General features: G+C 39.2%; 1 protein-coding gene across 5 annotated transcripts in view; it reads right to left on the bottom strand.

Moving 5' to 3' along the window:
• NTRK2 (neurotrophic receptor tyrosine kinase 2) overlaps positions 1-21,615 on the bottom strand; it is a 376,063-nt gene that overhangs the window by 310,787 nt on the left and 43,661 nt on the right. For all 5 annotated transcript variants that reach the window (XM_060155345.1, XM_060155346.1, XM_060155347.1 and 2 more), the window contains exons 6-8: positions 11,671-11,807; positions 11,036-11,168; positions 8,281-8,586 (exon numbers count right to left, since the gene is read on the bottom strand). In XM_060155345.1, coding sequence (XP_060011328.1) covers positions 8,281-8,586; positions 11,036-11,168; positions 11,671-11,807 — 576 coding nt within the window. The remainder of the gene's footprint in view (positions 1-8,280; positions 8,587-11,035; positions 11,169-11,670; positions 11,808-21,615) is intronic.

The raw sequence follows: 21,615 nt of genomic DNA, 5'->3' as shown, positions 1-21,615 counted from the left end.
TTGAGGGGCTTTTTGGAAGATGGTAGAAGAGTAAGACGTGGAGATCACCTTCCTCCCCACAGATACATCACAAATACATCTACACGTGGAACAACTCCTACAGAACACCTACTGAACACTGGCAGAAGACCTCAGACCTCCCAAAAGGCAAGAAACTCCCCACGTACCTGGGTAGGGCAAAAGAAAAAAGAATAAACAGAGACAAAAGAATAGGGACAGGACCTGCACCAGTGGGAGGGAGCTGTGAAAGAGGACAGGTTTCCACACACTAGGAGCCCCTTCGCGGGTGGAGACTGCGGGTGGCGGAGGGGGAAGCTTCGGAGCTGCGGAGGAGAGCACAGGAACAGGGGTGCAGAGGGCAAAGCGCAGAGATTCCCGCACAGAGGATCAGGGCCGACCGGCACTCACCAGCCCGAGAGGCTTGTCTGCTCACCCGCCGGGGCAGGCGGGGCTGGGAGCTGAAGCTCGGTCTTCGGTCGGAGCGCAGGGAGAGGACTGGCAGCGTGAACACAGCTTGAAGGGGTTAGTGCACCACGGCTAGCCAGGAGGGAGTCCGGGGAAAAGTCTGGACCTGCCGAAGAGGCAAGAGACTTTTTCTTCCCTCTTGGTTTCCTGGTGCGCGAGAAGAGGGGATTAAGAGCGTTGCTTAAAGGAGCTCCAGAGACGGGAGCGAGCCGCGGCTAACAGCACGGACCCCAGAGACGGGCATGAGACGCTAAGGCTGCTGCTGCCGCCACCAAGAAGCCTGTGTGCGAGCACAGGTCACTATCCAAACCTCCCTTCCGGGGAGGCTGTGCAGCCCGCCACTGCCAGGGTCCCGTGATCCAGGGACAACTTCCCCGGGAGAACGCACGGCGCGCCTCAGTCTGATGCGACGTCGCGCCGGTGCAACGTCACGCCAGCCTCTTCGCCGCAGGCTCCACCCGCACTCCGAGCCCCTCCCTCCCCCCGGCCTGAGTGAGCCAGAGCCCCCGAACCAGCGGCTCCTTTAACCCCGTCCTGTCTGAGCGAAGAACAGATGCCCTCCGGTGACCTACACTTAGAGGCGGGGCCATATCCAAAGCTGAGCCCCGGGAACTGTGCGAACAAAGAAGAGAAAGGGAAATCTCTCCCAGCAGCCTCAGGAGCAGCGGATTTAATCTCCACAAAAACTTGATGTACCCTGCATCTGTGGAATACCTGAATAGACAACGAATCATCCCAAATTGAGGAGATGGACTTTGAGAGCAAGATTTATGATTTTTTCGCCCTTTTCTCTTTTTGTGAGTGTGTATGTGTATGCTCCTGTGTGAAATTTTGTCTGTACAGCTTTGCTTTCACCATTTGTCCTAGGGTTATATCCGTCCGTTTTTTTGTTGTTTTTTTCTTTTACTTAAAAAAATTTTTTTCTTAAAAATTATTTTTTATTTTAATAAATTTATTTTATCTTACTTTATTTTATTTTATCCCCTTTCTTTCTTCCTTTCTACTTTTTCTCCCTTTTATTCTGAGCCATGTGGATGAAAGGCTCTTGGTGCTCCAGCCAGGAGTCAGTGCTGTGCCTCTGAGCTGGGAGAGCTAACTTCAGGACACTGGTCCACAACAGACCTCCCAGCTCCATGCAATATCAAATGGCGAAAATCTCCCAGATATCTCCATCTCTACACCAACACCCAGCTTGACTCAAGGACCAGCAAGCTACACTGCTAGACACCCTACGCCAAACAACTAGCAAGACAGGAACACAGCCCCATCCATTAGCAAAGAGGCTGCCTAAAATGATAAGTCCACAGGCACCCCAAAACACACCACCACACGTGGACCTAACCACCAGAAAGACAAGATCCAGCCTCATCCACCAGAACACAGACATTAGTCCCCTCCACCAGGAAGCCTACACAACCCACTGAACCAACCTTAGCCACTGGGCACAGACACCAAAAACAACGGAAAATACGATCCTGTAGCCTGCGAAAAGGAGACCCCAAACACAGTAAGATAAGCAAAATGAGAGGACAGAAAAACACAAAGCAGATGAAGGAGCAAGGTAAAAACCCACCAAACCTAACAAATGAAGAGGAAATAGGCAGTTTACCTGAAAAAGAATTCAGAATAATGATAGCAAAGATGATCCAAAATCTTGGAAATAGAATAGACAAAATGCAAGAAACATTTAACAAGGACCTAGAAGAACGAAAGATGAAACAAGCAACGATGAAGAACACAATAAATGAAATTAAAAATACTCTAGACTGGTTCAATAGCAGAATAACTGAGGCAGAAGAACGGATAAGTGACCTGGAAGACAAAATAGTGGAAATAACTACTGCAGAGCAGAATAAAGAAAAAAGAATGAAAAGAACTGAGGACAGTCTCAGAGACCTCTGGGACAATATTAAACACACCAACATTCGAATTATAGGGGTTCCAGAAGAAGAAGAGAAAAAAAAAAAGGGACTGAGAAGATATTAGAAGAGATTATAGTTGAAAACTTCCCTAATATGGGAAAGGAAATAGTTAATCAACTCTAGGAAGCACAGAGAGTCCCATACAGGATAAATCCAAGGAGAAATACTCCAAGACACATATTAATCAAGCTGTCAAAAATTAAATACAAAGAAAACATATTAAAAGCAGCAAGGGAAAAACAACAAATAACACACAAGGGAATGCCCATAAGGTTAACAGCTGATCTTTCAGCAGAAACTCTGCAAGCCAGAAGGGACTGGCAGGACATATTTAAAGTGATGAAGGAGAAAAACCTACAACCAAGATGACTCTACCCAGCAAGGATCTCATTCAGATTTGATGGAGAAATTAAAACCTTTACAGACAAGCAAAAGCTGAGAGAGTTCAGCATCACCAAACCAGCTTTACAACAAATGCTAATGGATCTTCTCTAGGCAAGAAACACAAGAGAAGGAAAAGACCTACAATAACCCAAAACAATTAAGAAAATGGGAATAGGAACATACATATCGATAATTACCTTATATAAATGGATTAAATGCTCCCACCAAAAGACACAGACTGGCTGAATGGATACAAAAACAAGACCCATATATATGCTGTCTACAACAGACCACTTCACACCCAGAGACACACACAGACTGAAAGTGAGGGAATGGAAAAAGATATTCCATGCAAATGGAAATCAAAAATAAGCTGGAGTAGCAATTCTCATATCAGACAAAATAGACTTTAAAATAAAGACTATTACAAGAGACAAAGAAGGATACTACATAATGATCAAGGGATCGATCCAAGAAGAAGATATAACAATTGTAAATATTTATTCACCCAACAATACATAAGGCAAATACTAACAGCCATAAAAGGGGAAATCGACAGTAACATACTCATAGTAGGAGACTTTAACACCCACTTTCACCAATGGACAGATAATCTAAAATGAAAATAAATAAATAAACACAAGCTTTAAAAGATACATTAAACAAGATGGACTTAATTGATATTTATTGGACATTCCATCCAAAACCAACAGAATACACATTTTTCTCAAGTGCTCATGGAACATTCTCCAGGATAGATCATATCTTGGGTCACAAGTCAAGCCTTGGTAAATTTAAGAAAACTGAAATTGTATCAAGTACCATTTCCGACCACAACACTATGAGACTAGATATCAATTAGGAAAAGTTCTGTAAAATATACAAACACATGGAGGCTAAACAATACACTACTTAATAACAAAGTGATTACTGAAGAAATCAAAGAGGAAATTAAAAAATACCTAGAAACAAATGACAATGGAGACACGATGACCCAAATTCTATGGGATACAGCAAAAGCAGTTCTAAGAGGGAAGTTTATAGTAATACAATCCTACCTTAAGAACAGGAAACATCTCAAATAAACAACCTAAACTTGCACTTAGAGCAATTAGAGAAAGAAGAACAAAAAAATCCCAAAGTTAGCAGAAGGAAAGAAATCATAAAGATCAGATCAGAAATAAATGAAAAAGAAATGAAGGAAACGATAGCAAAGATCAATAAAACGAAAAGCTGGTTCTTTGAAAAGATAGACAAAATTGATAAACCATTAGCCAGACTTATCAGGAAAAAAAGGGAGAAGACTCAAATCAATAGACTAGAAATGAAAAAGGATAAGTAACAACTGACACTGTAGAAATACAAAAGATCATGAGAGGGCTTCCCTGGTGGCGCATTGGTTGAGAGTCCGCCTGCCGATGGAGGGGACACGGGTTCGTGCCCTGGTCCGGGAAGATCCCAAGTGCCGTGGAGCAGCTGGGCCCATAAACCATGGCTGCTGAACCTGCACGTCCAGAGCCTGTGCTCCACAACGGGACAGGCCACAACAGTGAGAAGCCCGCGTACCAAAAAAAAAAAAAGAAAGAAAAAAAAAATCATGAGCGATTACTACAAGCAACTCCATGCCAATAAAATGGACAACCTGGAAGAAATGGACAAATTCTTAGAAATGCACAACCTGCCAAGACTGAATCAGGAAGAAATTGAAAATATGAACAGACCAATCACAAGCACTGAAATTGAAACTGTGATTAAAAATCTTCCAACAAACAAAAGCCCAGGACCAGATGGCTTCACAGGCGAATTCTATCAAACATTTAGAGAAGAGTTAACACCTATCCTTCTCAAACTCTTCCAAAATATAGCAGAGGGAGGAACACTCCCAAACTCATTCTACGAGGCCACCATCACCATGATACCAAAACAAGACAAGGATGTCACAAAGAAGTAAAACTACAGGCCAAAATCACTGACGAACATAGATGCAAAAATCCTCAACAAAATACTAGCAAACAGAATCCAACAGCACATTAAGAGGATCATATACCATGATCAAGTGGGGTTTATTCCAGGAATACAAGTATTCTTCAATATACGCAACTCAATCAATGTGATAAACCATATTAACAAATTGAAGGAGAAAAACCACGTGGTCATGTCAATAGATGCAGAGAAAGCTTTCAACAAAATTCAACACCCATTTATGATAAAAACCCTCCAGAAAGTAGGCATAGAGGGAACTTTCCTCAACATAAAAAGGCCATATATGACAAACCCACAGACAACATCGTCCTCAATGGTGAAAAACGGAAAGCATTTCCACTTAGATCAGGAACAATACCAGGTTGCCCACTCACACCACTCTTATTCAACATAGTTTTGGAAGTTTTAGCCACAGCAATCAGAGAAGAAAAGGAAATAAAAGGAATAGAAATCAGAAAAGAAGAAGTAAAGCTGTCACTGTTTGCAGATGACATGATACTATACATGGAGAATCCTAAAGATGCTACCAAAAAAATACTAGAGCTAATCAATGAGTTTGGTAAAGTAGCAGGATACAAAATTAATGCACAGAAAATCTGGCATTCGTATACACTAATGATGAAAAATCTGAAAGTGAAATTGAGAAAACACTCCCATTTACCACTGCAACAAAAAGAAAAAGATATCTAGGAATAAACCTACCTAAGGAGACAAAAGACCTGTATGCAGAAAATTATAAGACACTGATGAAAGAAATTAAAGATGATACAAATAGATGGAGAGATATACCATGTTCTTGGATTGGAAGAATCAACATTGTGAAAATGACTCTACTACCCGAAGCAATCTACAGATTCAATGCAAACCCTATCAAACTACCACTGGCATTTTTCACGGAACTAGAACAAAATATTTCACAATTTGTATGGAAACACAAAAGACCCCGAATAGCCAAAGCAATCTAGAGAAAGAAAAACAGAGCTGGGGGAATCAGGCTCCCTGACTTCAGACTATACTACAAAGCTACAGTAATCAAGACAGTATGGTACTGGCACAAAACCAGAAATATAGATCAATGGAACAGGATAGAAAGCCCAGAGATAAACCCACACACATATGGTCACCTTATCTTTGATAAAGGAGGCAGGAATGTACAGTGGAGAAAGGACAGCCTCTTCAATAAGTGGTGCTGGGAAAACTGGACAGGTACATGTAACAGTATGAGATTAGATCACTCCCTAACACCATACACAAAAATAAGCTCAAAATGGATTAAAGACCTAAATGTAAGGCCAGAAACTATCAAACTCTTAGAGGAAAACATAGACAGAACACTCTATGACATAAATCACAGCAAGATCCTTTTTGACCCACCTTCTAGAGAAATGGACATAAAAACAAAAATAAACAAATGGGACCTAATGAAATTTCAAAGCTTTTGCACAGCAAAGGAAACCATAAACAAGACCAAAAGACAACCCTCAGAATGGGAGAAAATATTTGCAAATGAAGCAACTGACAAAGGATTAATCTCCAAAATTTACAAGCAGCTCTTGCAGCTCAATAACATAAAAACAAACAACCCAATCCAAAAATGGGCAGAAGACCTATATAGGCATTTCTCCAAAGAAGATATACAGAGTGCCAACAAACACATGAAAGAATGCTCAACATCATTAATCATTAGAGAAATGCAAATCAAAACTACAATGAGATATCATCTCACACCAGTCAGAATGGCCATCATCAAAAAATCTAGAAACAATAAATGCTGGAGAGGGTGTGGAGAAAAGGGACCACTCTTGCACTGCTGGTGGGAATGTGAATTGGTACAGCCACTATGGAGAACAGTATGGAGGTGCCTTAAAAAACTACGAATAGCACTACCATAGGACGCGGCAATCCCACTACTGGGCATATACCCTGAGAAAACCATAATTCAGAAAGAGTCATGTACCAAAATGTTCATCGCACCTTTATTTACAATAGCCAGGAGATGGAAACAACCTAAGTGTCCATCATTGGATGAATGGATAAAGAAGATGTGGCACATATATATAATGGAATTTTACTCAGCCATAAAAACAAATGAAATTGAGTTATTTCTAGTGAGGTGGAAGGACCTAGAATCTGTCATACAGAATGAAGTAAGTCAGAAAGAGAAAGACAAATATCGTATGCTAACACATATATGGAATCTAAGAAAAAAAAATGTCATGAAGAACCTAGGGGTAAGACAGGAATAAAGACACAGACCTACTAGAGAATGGACTTGAGGATATGGGGAGGGGTAAGGGTAAGCTGCGACAAAGTGAGAGAGTGGCATGGACATATATACACTACCAAATATAAAATAGCTAGCTAGTGGGAAGCAGCCGCATAGCACAGGGAGATCAACTCGGTGCTTTGTGATCACCTAGAGGGGTGGGATAGGGAGGGTGGGAGGGAGGGAGACACAAGAGGGAAGAGATATGGGAACATATGTATATGTATAACTGATTCACTTTGTTATGAAGCAGAAACTAACACACCATTGTAAAGCAATTATACTCCAATAGAGATGTAAAAAAATAAAGAGTTTAAAATCAAAATAAATAAATAAATAATTAATTAAGATGCTGTTAAATAAATACCAGGATAACAGGAAGATGTATTGTGTAATGAGAATTATTGCATTCTCGTTTGGTGAAGGTGGCTTGCAGCCATCACCTTTGTCCATGTGGCTGCCCTGCGAGCCACACTACTACATGCTGCCCAAGCAGCCCCTACCCCATGGGCCTCCAAGTTTCTGTTTTCCCTTCCCCTCTGCAAGGCTGTTTTCGTGTGGCTTTGATTAACTCGGGACTATTATGGTGAGGAATTCTAATCATGTACAGGTCCCAGTATCCAGAGGGCTCAGTCTCTACAATAGTACCAGCTATTTGGGCAACACAATCAATCAAGTAAGAATACTTCACTGAGCAAGAGTAACTGGAGCAGGTAAATGCATGACATCATCCCTGCTTTTACTGAGGCTCCCACTGAAATTCTTCTGCTGACCATGTACCGGACTCCTGATGCCAGCCATCCTTTTCCCAACCCAAACCATTGGTCAGATTGGAACTTTTACCACTCCTAGAAAAACAATTCAGGATCCCATCAAAGGATGCCACAACTCAGTCAGCCCAGGTAAGCAAAACATTCCACAACACTAGTTTCTCATCCATGGATGAGAGAGCAGGATTCTGAGTCCCAAATGGATAAGGGACTAGAAAATATATCTTAAATAGTTCATGAGCCAACCAAATACAGTTCACCCACTCACAGATTTGTTTGGGTTTTGCCATTGTGGATACAAAATCTCATGTAACACTCGAGAGAAAAATAATGTGTGTTTATCAGAATATTGTTCAAAGTTATTCATCCCCATCACCTCCATGGAAAGAGTATGAATCCTTGCCCCTGGACTTGGCTTTGGCATGATGTTGTCAGTAATTGAGTGATATACCCTGTCTTCTCCCCAGATGCAAAAACATCAGGTACTCACCATCATCGATTCCAGGCCAGCCCATGAAGTGAGCAGAAATCTGTTTCTCATCCTTCCCATACTCATTCTTGGCTACTAACTTGTAGTCCCCATTATTCATGTGAGTGGGATTATCCAGCTGGAGGCAGCCGTGGTACTCCGTGTGATTGGTAACATGGATTTTAGTACAGATGTATTTGGATTCATTCAAAATTGCCCCATTATAGAACCACTGAAGCGCTGGTTTGGGGTTGCCTTTCACAGTGAATGGAATGCACCAGTGGTGGTCTGAGGTTGGAGATTCGAGAAATGTGATAGTTGGAGCAACTAAATTGAAAAAGAGAGAGTTAATAGCATCAGAAAGCTCAGAATTCTCCCCATCTCCAGATCTCTGTGTCATCAATAGGGGATTTTTATTCAACCATTGTTTGGTTTAAGAAAACACATGACCCACAACTCTGGAATCCATCAATATTTTGTATCATCATCAAGGTTGATTTAACTTCTACAGAGAGCTTCAGAGAGACTCCTTTCCCTGCTCTGCTTAAAGCCCATGCATTGTAGTCATTTTCACATCTATTCAGTGTGAGAACCAACTCCAAACAGATCCCTGAGATTTCTGACAGTGGAAAGCATTCATTTGAAGTTGATTTTGGTTTCTAATATATATGCCTTTGATACTAGGGAGATTAATCACCAAAACATTGAGGACTACTATTTTTACAGGACTTCACTAAATAATACAAATAACGACAAAACTGACTGCAAATCTTGCCTGAAGCCCTGATCTTGCATAACTTTTCTAAAACAAGTAAAACTGGTCAATGCAATGAATGTTGCTATCGATGTTGATTGACTATTATAAAGTCTGATAAATTGATAATATTTTTCACCGATGGTCAATAGGAAACTCTCTTTAAAAGCACTACTTTTCATTACAGTACACACATTTTTGCTGGAATTGGAGATATCAAAGTTTTGATCCTTTAAATGTCTGAGGTCCTATCTAAACCTGAACAAACAAACTAGAGATTATTTTAACCTGAAGTATAAAGCACTTTATTCTTAGGGGAAACAAACATTATCAAGTAGCATCTTTAAACAGAGTACTTATTCTGAGTGAAGCTATTTAAAATCCCTCATAATTGTTTATTTTTATGTGATCTGACTTTGATAATTATAAAATCAAGGACTGGAAGAGACCTTTGAGACCTAATAGCATCATTTTTCAGATGAAGAAACCCAAGTGCAATAAGGTTAAGTGACTTGGTCAAGGTTACTGAGTGAGGAAAATCTGGAACAGGAATCCAGATCTCCTAATACCTAATCCAGTAGCCCTTCCCCTCATGCACTGCTTCCTGGTTGTATACGTTCATCACACAAAGCGGGGGAAATCATAGCCTGCTAACAAATACACTCTGAGTGGGATCACTGCAAAGGATGTCTCAGTTGCTAATATTCTTTATCACTTATTCCTTCTACTTGTTATCTAAACTTTGATAGACAAGGCCAATTCTCAAGACCATGGAGACTACATAGATATTAACCTAAACTGAGAAAAATTTGAATTGGAGTGCCCTTACTTATAGGTCTGTGTCACAGACACAAGGACCATGACGGGGCAGGGACAATACTTACCTTCCTCCTACCAGCCCAGGTGCCCATGCCTAGGCCTCACTTTTTCCTGTCACCACGCTCAAATTAGCTTTATGTGAGGTGTTGACTTAAGGACATAAAGTTGGAAACTGGTTGCATGTGTTTGGGGATGACATTGACTTCAAGCTTCCATGTGGGTCAAAATGATGAGAAATTATGAGTCCAGGACCTTCTGGGCGTCGGGGTAGTATTGACAGTGACAAAAGGTTGGTGATTTCAATCATTCACTCCAACAATCACATACGGAATGTGTGTTATAAGTGAATGTCAACCAGTGTATCAAACCTTGTGCCTACATGTGTGTAATGCATATTCATACTTACACACATGCACACTCGTGTTTTTCTCATCCAAATCCTAATCCAAACAGAGTAAAACCTCGTTACTTTATACCATGGCAGCTCAGAATTTCCACTCATGTGAAGATTATGTATTTTTTACTGAATACATACACCGTTCACACTGAATGCAACATCTGGAATGTTAAGTTATATGTTGTGTTGCTTATGATACTGGAAAATAATGCACATATGCTTAAGAAACTTTAATATCGTATGTCTTCAGTAGAGAGAAATTTAAAACAGTTATAAAAGTTTTTTTGCAGGTGATAATAATTTTCAGTCATTTAAGTAGGACTCCTCCAATTCCCCACAGAAGCTTGATGTCAAATAAATGGGGTAATTTTTTTTTTTTGTATCAACAGTATAATTAGGTGTTTGTGAACAGCCAGCTCAGTACTTTAGGTATCACAACTTTAAAGGTTCATATTGTTTTTACAGAGAAAAAAATTTAGAAACTGGTTTATCAGAATTTTAACTATAACTTATTAACAAAAAGAGGACAACCAGCTCAAAATATGTTCTATCAAGACAAGACGGGGAAGGCACAAGAGGACACGCTTAAAATCAGAAAAGAAGCTTAAAGATAACGCGTGAACAAGAGAGATTAGAAGAAATAGGACAAGTGAAAGGGGCTGATAATATTTCTTAATTAAGGATACACAAAACACTGCATATACTTTTTTAATGCACTAAAGCAGCACCCAGAGTGCCCCAACCACAAATGTAGGTGTAGCCACAATCATCTGCTATTAAAAACACATGCCGATCTGATTACGTACAATGTACAGTGAGGTTGACAGAATCTTGATCTTCTCCTACAAGATTTTCTGCCACACAAGAGATTTGCTTTCCACTGTCATCAGATGAAATGTTAGTTATCCTTAAGGAGCCCTGTGTGTGGCTTGTTTCATTCTACAAATGAATTAACAGACAAACATAATCTTGGTTAGGACTGAACCCAAAGTAACAAGATTTGGGGTTTCTTCCCCTAACTGCAGAAAATCATCTATAACATTAGAAAAAAGTTTCTAGCCTAATCGGGCTTAGGCAAAGGAGTTAATCAGAAGCTCTTCTATTTCTCTAGATTTCAATTATTTAATGTGTGAAAGTTGATTTAATCCTTGAATTCCTACCTACTTTCCTCCGAGGGAAAAGACCACAAGGAGAGTCACTCACCTTGCTCACAGTGACATAAAAAGCTTACTAGAGACCTACAGACTTTCCAATCTACGGGGTATAAATAACTAAAATGCAACCTGCATTAGTCTTTGTTAAATAAGAATAGATAGAAAGTAAATGCACAGCAAAAACTCATTGTAAATCTCTCTATTAAGTGATTTTCACTAGGTTAATACAATCTCAAGTTCTGAGACACTCTCATCTCTATGAACGCACAGTCAAACACAAGCCTTACCATATGCTTGGAAACCAGATTACCAACATCCCAGTACAAATTCGGAACTGGATCGCCTGCAACACTACAAGTTAATGTGATAGACTTTCCCTCCTCCACAGTGAGGTTAGGTGCAGCCAAATTTGCTGATGGCAAACCTGTGCAGCAAGGAAAGTAAAGGAAGACATATACAGATAGTTAGATGCATTATCAAAGTAACAGCAACAAGCTGAAAACTCTTTCTGCTTTAAACTCAATAATTATTTACTTTCTGAGACTGATTTATGTTGATCTGAAAAGTTGCCAGACTGATGAGCTTTACAGATTTGATGTGAACTAAAAGATATGTGATGAGATCTGAAAATAAATTTTGCACATTTCTTAAAAATATCATTGCAGAGTAACCCTTTATTTTTAAAAACCCCACTAGGTTTATAGAGCTATGTCTTCTAGCTCTTGTTCTGTTTTACTGTTATCAATCCAGTTGTTGCACATAAATAGTCATTTGATCTGTAGATCATCTTACTTTTCCCTCAGTTTCCTCTCTTCCATTCTTTATAGTCAAGGACAAAAGTGTGGGAGGCATCTACAATTTTTGCATAAATCCACTTTTTGCATTAAATAACTCATAAATCTAACTTACTACCAGAACTAAATTTTGAAAGAGACAAACTATGATTTTGAAATATAAGTTTAAAAATCAGACCTACATTTTGAAAGAGTCCAACTGTGGAAGTCAGTTTCAAAGCATTTTTCAAAGACATGAAGCTTAAACCATAACAGCATTAGAATGTTTCAAAGCTATATAAATCATAGTTAAATATTATAGGTAAAATTGGTCACCCTATCTATGATATGATGAAAAAAGTTTTATGGATCGTTATTCCAATGAAAAGTTCTTTTTTGGAAAAACCTTGAGAAAGTATTTGTTATAGGATGAAATTCTGATGCTTATAAACATTTAATATTTCAGGACAGCATCATTTTTATACTTTGATATTTCAAAAGCTGGCTCTTCTTTATTAATGTTATCACTTCATTAAACTATTACACCATTTGGAGGTTTATACTGTTTTGTTTGTTTGTTTGTTTTTGCGGTACGCGGGCCTCTCACTGCTGCGGCCTCTCCCGTTGCAGAGCACAGGCTCCGGACGCGCAGGCTCAGTGGCCATGGCTCACGGGCCCAGTCGCTCTGCGGCACATGGGATCCTCCTGGACCGGGGCACAAACCCGTGTCCCCTGCATCAGCAGGCGGACTCCCAACCACTGCACCACCAGGGAAGCCCTATACTGCTTTTAATCATAGTATTTTTAACATGAAGGTGGGTCTCCGAATACATCACGTCCTGCCAGTCAAGCAAGCCCCTCCCTTGGTATCAGAAACTCTGCTTAGGACTATATTCACCCCAACAGCTGTGTTCCATGGAACTATGACCCTCAGGAGGAACCCAGAGGTCAGAAAAGGCAATTGATCTTCAACGGCCATTAAACTGCAATTAATCTGCCCACCTAGTGGTAGCTGACCCGTCATCTTCACCATACTATGCACAAATCCTTCTCTTACAATGCAGTCCTTACTGACAAAGCCATTATTATTTATTACTGAAACTACACTATAGCAAGACTTATACAGTATATGTCTCATGGTATTCCCACCATTGATAGAGGACTTCCCAGTAAGATCTGGCTTTCAGTGGCTGGTGTGACTTCTTCAGAGCCCTTCCTTCCTGCCAGCATCCAATAGAGAGCAATGTTATATATTTCACGGGGTTTCAAACAGCCCCCTAATACTCTGAGTTGAACAGGGCAATGAAGTGTATACAAATGATCAAGAGGCACTGCAGTTAACCGGAATGAACACTGGGTCAGGAGTCAGGAACCCTAGACCCTAAATCTGGAACGTACTGTGTGACTTTGGGTGAGTCATTTCTCCTCTCTCAATGTGTTTTCTTCTCTGTAAAATTACACTGTTCAATTAGAAGATCTAGCTCGAAAATTTTTTAGCTCTAATATCTGATGACAACTTCCATGACAATTAAGCTTCCCAATGTAAGAAGCATGCCATGGCAAGATATAAGAAATGGGTTTATTTTTTTTTTAATCTCCTTGAAGCCAGTGGTATGATCTAGGTGACTTTTTCAAAATATGCATTTTTTTAATCAAAATACATAGTCGCATAGTTTAAAAAGTCTATAATTCTACAAAAAGTGTTATATAAAACACTCAAACTACCTCTAAGTTCAGGAACAAGAGAATGATGCCCACTCTCACCACTTTTATTCAACATAGTATTGGAAGTCCTAGCCACAGCAATCCGTCAAGGAAAATAAATAAAATATATCCAAATTGAAAAAGAAGAAGTAGAACTGTCACTGTTTGAAGATGCATGATACTATATGTAGAAAATCCTAAAGATACCACCAAAAAACTACTAGAGCTCATCAATGAATCTGATAAAGTTGCAGGATACAAAATTACTATACAGAAATCTGTTGCATTTCTATACATTATCAATGAACTATCAGAAAAAGAAATTAAGATAAGATTCCATTTACAATTGCATCAAAATAATAAAATACCTAAAAATAAATCTAACTAAGGAGGTAAAAAACCTGTACTTGGAAAACCATAAGACACTGGTGAAAGAAATTGAAGGCATCAGCAAAGATGGAAAGATATATTGTGCTCATGAATTTGAAGAATTAATATTGCTAAAATGACCATACTACCCAAGGTAATCTACAGATTCAGTGCAATCCCTATCAAATTACAAATGTTTTTTTCACAGAACTAGAACATATAATTTTAAAATCTGTATGGAAATACAAGGGACTCCAAATAGCCAAAATAATCTTGAGAAAGAAGAACAAAGCTGGAGGTATCATGCCGCCTGATTTCAAACTATACTACAAGGTTATAGTAATCAAAAGAGTATGGTACTGGCACCAAAATAGAAACATAGATCAATGGAACTGAATAGAGAGCCCAGGAATGAAGCCACACTTATATGAGCAGTTAATCTACTACAAAGGAGGCAAGAATATATAATGCAGTAAAGACAGCCACTTCAAAAAATGGTATTCAGAGAACTGGACAGCTACATGCAAAAGAATCAAAGCTGGACTACTTTCTCATACCACGAACAAAAATAAGTTCAAAATGGATTAAATATTTAAATGTAGGACCTGAAACCATAAAAATTCCAGAAGGAAGCAAAGGCAGTATACTCTTTGACATTGGTCTTAGTAATGGTTTTTTGGATACATCTCCTCAGAAAAGTGGGGAAAAAGCAAAAATAAACAAATGTAACTGCAACCAACTTAAAAAACTTTTGCACAGCAAAGGAAACTATCAACAAAACGAAAAGGCTGCCTACTGAACAGGATAAATATTTGCAAACTATATATCTGATAAGGAGTTAGTATGCAAAGTATACAAAGAACTCATTCAACTCCACATTAAAAAAAATCAATTAAAAAATGGGCAGAGGATCTAAATAAACATTTTTCCAAAGAAGACATACAGATAGCCAGCAGGCATGTGAAAAGTGGCTCAACATCACTAATCATCAGGGTACAAACCAAAACACCCTGAGATATCACCTCACACCTTTCAAAATGGCTATTATCAAAAAGACAACAAATGACAAGTGCTGGCAAGGATGTGGAGAAAAGGGAACCCTCATGCACTGGTGGTGGGAATGTAAATTGGTGCAGTCATTATGGAAAACAGTATGGAGATTCCTCAAAAAATTAAAAATAGAACTACATATTATCCAGCAACTCCACTCCTGGGTATTTATCCAAAGAAAACAAAAACACTAATCAGAAAAAATACCTGCACTCCCATGTTCATTTCAGCCTTATTTACAATAGCCAAGATATGGAAGCAACCTAAGTTCCCATCAGTGGATGAATGGATAAAGAAGATGTGGTGTATATATTCAGTGGAATATTAGCCATAAAAAAGAATGAAATCTTGCCATTTGCAACAACATGGATGGACCTAGAGAGTATTATGCTAAATGAAATAAGCAGACAGAGAAAGACAAATACCATATTTCACTTATAGGTGGAATCTAAAAACCAAAACAAATTAACAAACATAACAAAACAGAAACAGAGTTACAGGTACAGAGATCAATCAGGTAGTTGCCAGAGGGGAGAGGGGTGGAGGGAGGAAAGAAATGAGTGAGGGAGATTAAGAGATACAAACTTCCAGTTGCAAAATACACACAGGTATGAAATGTACAGTGAGGAATACAGTCAATAACTATGTAATATCTTTGTACGGTGACATATCATAACTAGGCTTAGCATGGTAATTATTTTGAAATGTACAGAATACTGAATCACTATGTTGTGTACCTGAAACTGAGTGTTGTAGGTCAGTTATACTTCAAAAACAAACAAACAAACAAGCAAACTCATAGAAAAAGAGATCAGATTTGTTGCTACCAGAGGTTGGGGGGTGGGTGGAAGGAGAGGAAGTTAGATGAAGGTAGTCAAAAGGTTCAGACTTCCAGTTATAAGTAAATATTAGAGATATAATGTAGGACACAGGGAAAACTTTTTTCCGTTTCTTTAATTTTGTATCAATATGAGATGATGGATATTCACTAAACCTATTGTGATAATTTCATGATGTATGTAAGTCAAATCATTATGCTATACACCTTAAACTTATACAGTACTGTATGTCAGTTATATATCAATAAAACTGAGAAAATATAAAAACAACTACAAACCCAGGGGAAAAAAAGAAACAAAAATATTCAAACTACTATGTGAGAAATAGTACCCATGTGGCACTATTTCCTATTCCCAGAAGCACTCATTTCACCTCTTTTAACTTCTTTGGGTATTGATCTCTATATCACTAAATATCATGTTTATATTGCTACTTCTTGTTTTTTCTGTTTTAACATTATCTACTGACCTCTCACCCTGGAAGGTGAGAACTAGGCTCATGTTCACACAGAAAGCCAGCTCTCCCCACATGCCCATACCACACTCACACTATTCTGTCTTCATATCTTACCATCTGCTAAGAAGTTTTTTGTTTTTTTGTTTTTTTTGTGGTACGCGGGCCTCTCACTGTTGTGGCCTCTCCCGTTGCGGAGCACAGGCTCCGGACGCGCAGGCTCAGCGGCCATGGCTCACGGGCCCAGCCGCTCCGCAGCATGTGTGATCTTTCCGGACCGGGGCACGGACCCGTGTCCCCTGCATCAGCAGGCAGACTCTCAACCACTGCGCCACCAGGGAAGCCCGCTATGAAGTTTTGTTGTCTAAATGTACAATAAAGTTTACTATAAATACATAAACTCTACAGACAGCTGAACCATTGTGTGTAATAGTTATCATATTTTATCAAATTTAAGACAGCTTTAATTATAGGACACAACACTGTGATATGTACCACTATGAAAGGGGAAAAAAAAATGATGCCAATTCAACTACGCTGTAATGCTTTCTCTCACCACTTAGCTCTCCTATTATTTGGAGGCTGGACCTTCTGGGTGGCCTATCTTTTTCAATCTTTTCTCTCCTATTTTCCATCTTTTTGTCTATTTGCTCTATTTCTGTCATACTTTTAGTTTTTCCAAGGCTTTTTGTTGTTGTTCCTGAATGGTCTTCTATTTTTTTAACACCATGTGTTTGTTTCATGGATGCAATATCTCTGCCGATCTCTAATATCTATGAAATATTAATTATAATTTCTTGTGAATTTTTCTTCTGTCTATATCAACTTTGTATCTGCATTTTTTTTCTTTCTCTCTGTTTTGTGGTTTTCTTTCATATTATAAACTTTTCTCAAACAGTTGGTGATCCTTGACTGTTCGTTAATTTTTTTTTAATGTAGATTTTATTTTATTTATTTATTTATGTGGTTGCTCTGGGTCTTCGTTGCAGCAGGTGGGCTCCTTATTTGGGGGTCGCTGGATCCTTAGTTGTGGCATGCAAACTCTTAGTTGCGGCATGCCTGTGGGATCTAGTTCCCTGACCAGGGATCGAACCCAGGCTCCCTGCATTGGGAGCACAGAGTGTTAACCACTCCGCCACCAGGGAAGTCCCTGTTCTTTCATCTTTAAGAATGGGTAATAGAAGCATTGCACATTTATTAACTGTCAGCATCACTAGGGCAGTATTACTGGCCTCTGTAATGGGTACCACCTGGTGTCAGTATCATTAAATCCTTCTGGGGATGGGATTGATCAAATTATTCAGATAATTCTCTTCCAGTGTATGTTTGGAAGAGGAAGAGGCTGGAAACACAGGTTTTCCTGGCTATCAGAACGCAGAATACTCCTATGAAACTTTTTGACGAAATGACATAAAGTAAAGAAGTAATTACCTCAGGACACCTCCTTCTAACAGATGCACAGAATAAATCAAAATAAAGCACAGATTCTCACAGACACAGTCAAAGCTATGGTGGCGTGACGATGAGATGCTGAGTGTAGCTCCCAGGAAGGAGCTTAGTGGTGCCCCCTCCCTGCTTGGGATGTGCGCTGCCTCTAAAGAGCTCCATGTAAAACAAATGCTGAACGCTATTTTTGCTTTTCACCTTTTTTAGGAGAAGCAAAAATCCTCTTCCGATTGCTTTCAGAAAAGCGAAGTGGTGTAAAGAAAACTTCCAAAAATTGGAGGATACCTGTGTCAAAACTCAGTTGTCTGTAAATCCATCATCCTCTCTACGGCTCTCACAGCCTCAGCTCTACCTGGAATTCCTCTGGGCCTTTGTTTTATCCTCTTTAGAGAACAAACTTCCAGTTTTTACACCTGAGATGTATGGAACAAAAATCTTTCAACCACTCTCCTGTGTTTGGTGTTACCTGTTCTCTCACTTCCTGAGCCTTGCAGTAGTTCTGCAATATACACCAAGCTTTCCTCTTGGCTTTCCCCATTGCCCACTTGGTAACCAGCATTCTCAGCCTTTAAGTCAGTCACTACTCATCCATCTACTTTCCAATGGCAACTGCAGAAACACAAAGCTGTGTTGACTCCTCTCCCGTTCTCTTGTATTTATAGATTTATCTGGCTGAATCTGGAGAAACCATGGAGCCAGGGCTTGCCATGGTGCTTGCTCTTGAGGTATGAGCTCCCCCACCAGCAGACTCCACCAATGGATCTTGGTGACACCCTTCCTGGCACCTCGAATATAAACCGATGGTGTAAACGTCCACCTTTTATAAATGTATCTAAAAGTGTGGAAATTCTAAGCAGAAAAGAAGTTAAAATAAAGAGAGTCTCAGCAGAGAATGCTATGCTGTAATCTTAATCTCCCCTGTAAAATCTAATGTCGTTTATTTTTTCCTGCAAGCCTAAATTTACATGATTAATATCTCTAAAAACGTCTGCTTAATTATAGAACTAGCAATAACATCTATGGGGCATTCACTGAACCAGAAACTCCTGTCTAGTACTTTACATTTTTGTTTCATTTAATTTAATCCTTACAACCAAGCTTGAAGTTAAGTATTTATCTTCATTTAATTAATAAAGAATGTGAGTTTTGGAAAAGTCCAGTACATCTTCCAAAGTTGCCCAACTACCTAGGAACTGAACTCAAAGATCAAGATGTTCACCACTACAATAGACTACCTTTCCCAGACTGTAATATCCATTTTAGCACAGACTATAAATACCAATACATATCCATAATCTAGGAATTTGGTTCATTAAAAAAATAATTACGTGTCTATCTGTGAGAGAAGAGTGAGTCTCCTTTATTTATAGAGAAATTGTATCACCCTGTCATAGCGGTTTCCAAAGGAATCTGTGCAAAATTGGCCAAGTCTAGATCTTTTAAATGTAAAGTCTTCCACAAGTGAGTAAGCATCTGACTCACGTTAATTCTACAGCATTAATAGGCTGGCCAAAGATTCAATAATGGAAAAAACAATCTGTACTTGAAATACCACTTGAGGTTTAATTAGCACAATAAAAATGAATTGGGAAGCATGAATAGCCAAGGCAGGATAAACCATGTGCCAGGCACTACTTCCTGGCTTAATAAGATTTGAAATCAGCACAAGTACAGAGCAAAGGTCAGCAATGTCTCCAAGAGCTTCTAGCACTATGGTAATGGGATCCTTACTTAAGTGTCAGGGCTGTCCTCCTTTACACGCCGGGAAACCTCGCTGGAGATCAAAGAAGACCAGCTGCCCGGACAGACAGACACCTCTGAGGCATGGAAGAGCCCAGTAAAGGATGCAGCTGATCAGTGTATTGGTTAAGACCCTAGACAGACAGATGTGGGTTAAAGCCAACCCCTACTCATTAGATGTTTACTCATGATGCTTGGTAAGCTTTCATTTCTTCAACTGGAAATAAGGATACTAATGACATCTACTTTCTAGAGCTTTTAGGATGCCTAATAAGATAATATGGAAAATATTTCAGATGAGGTCTAGTGCATATTAAGTCCTTAATAAACGTTAGCTATTAATGTTATTACCAATATCAATATGGATATTTAGCTTTAAATATATTTTACATCTGAATTTATACATGTGTATATCTGATATTCTGTCAAATGACTTCAAGTAAAAATAGTAAAGCCATAACATGATATCACAAAGAAATGGTATGTACTCAAACAACCTTGAGGACCATAAGATCAATGGAAGTTAAATGGTTCTTTTCGAGCAGGAATTCTTAGAGCTTTTAACATAGTAATGTGCACAGTGAACGTCCAGAGTTACAGAATTTTCTATATTTTTTTCTTTAACCTTGGGTTTTTCTTTTTCCTACACAGAGCATCTCAAGGAATTAGAGTTGCACAGAACATAGAGTGGGGAAAGTTTGGTGGACTAGATGATTGCTCAGGCTCCTGTCAGGTGTAAGAATAATAGTTGTACAAGCAAAAACCCAACGAATAGTCCAACACCCATTGTCTAAACCCTTGCTACTCAAAGTGTGATCTATGGAACAAGGGGGTTGTTTGAATGTGGACTCTCAGGCCCCAACCCAGACCTGCTGGAAAAGAATCAATATTTTTAACAAGATCTGCTGGTGATTCATATGCACGTTAAAGTTTGGGAAGCCCTGGTCTAAAGACAGTCAGCCTTTTCACTGAATGATTGATGATTTTCTGCTGAGGTCTACTGGCTGGTATGTCCTTTCCAACCATACTCAGGTCAACAGCCACTGACACTGCTCCATCCACTGGTGCACACTTCTTGAAAGTTGACCATATTGACTAGGCCCTTTGATCACTAATTCAAAGTATGCACGTTCTCACTTCCTAATAATTGAGGAAAACTAACCTCTAAACTTTTTGAAATATTAACTTGGCTTTGCAATAAATGAGATGGGTCAAGTTTGGGTTTTATTTTTCAATATCCACCTGTAGGCCTGAGTTGTGTTCTTTTTCACCTCATTTTAGTAAGCCTAAGCTCTGTTCATTTCTTATTGGATCATCACTCCATGGGTATAAAAATATTCAAGTAAATTATGATTTTTGTCAGCTCTCTGTCTTCTCTCCACTCACTTTCTCTCTTCTTGGGAAGAAATATCTTCCCATTTTTGTGTCCCCTAAACATACATATTTCACAACCAGGAATGAAGCCAGAATGAGCCTGACCTATTTAGAAGTGGCTGCCTTACACCTGGTTGCAAAAATGACAGAAAATTAGCAAAGTGACTTTCCCAGCTCAAATGGGAAACTGTGCTTCTAGGCTTGTGTGAGCCATGTCATGACAGTGACAGCAACCACAAAACTTCTAAACACAAAAATCTGAATAGCCGCTGACAGGTTAGAAAACCTGCTTTATTTGCCTTTCTAAAAAGACAAAGAAAAGCACTGGTCCACTGTGTGGCTTGCTGTGTTTTAGTGGGTAAAACCTGATCTCTAATAAAAGGAAGCAAAGCAGTAAACTAGACTTTGTATTTGCTTTTCAGAAAAAAAAAAAAAATCAATCCAGCTAAGATGCTAGGAAAACAATGTTTTTTACCAATCTAA

This window comes from Lagenorhynchus albirostris, chromosome 7 (assembly GCF_949774975.1).
Source record: "Lagenorhynchus albirostris chromosome 7, mLagAlb1.1, whole genome shotgun sequence".
NCBI classification, from domain to species: domain Eukaryota; kingdom Metazoa; phylum Chordata; class Mammalia; order Artiodactyla; family Delphinidae; genus Lagenorhynchus; species Lagenorhynchus albirostris.
The sequence above is the reverse complement of the archived record's forward strand: the minus strand, read 5'-3'. Positions and strand labels throughout refer to the sequence as shown.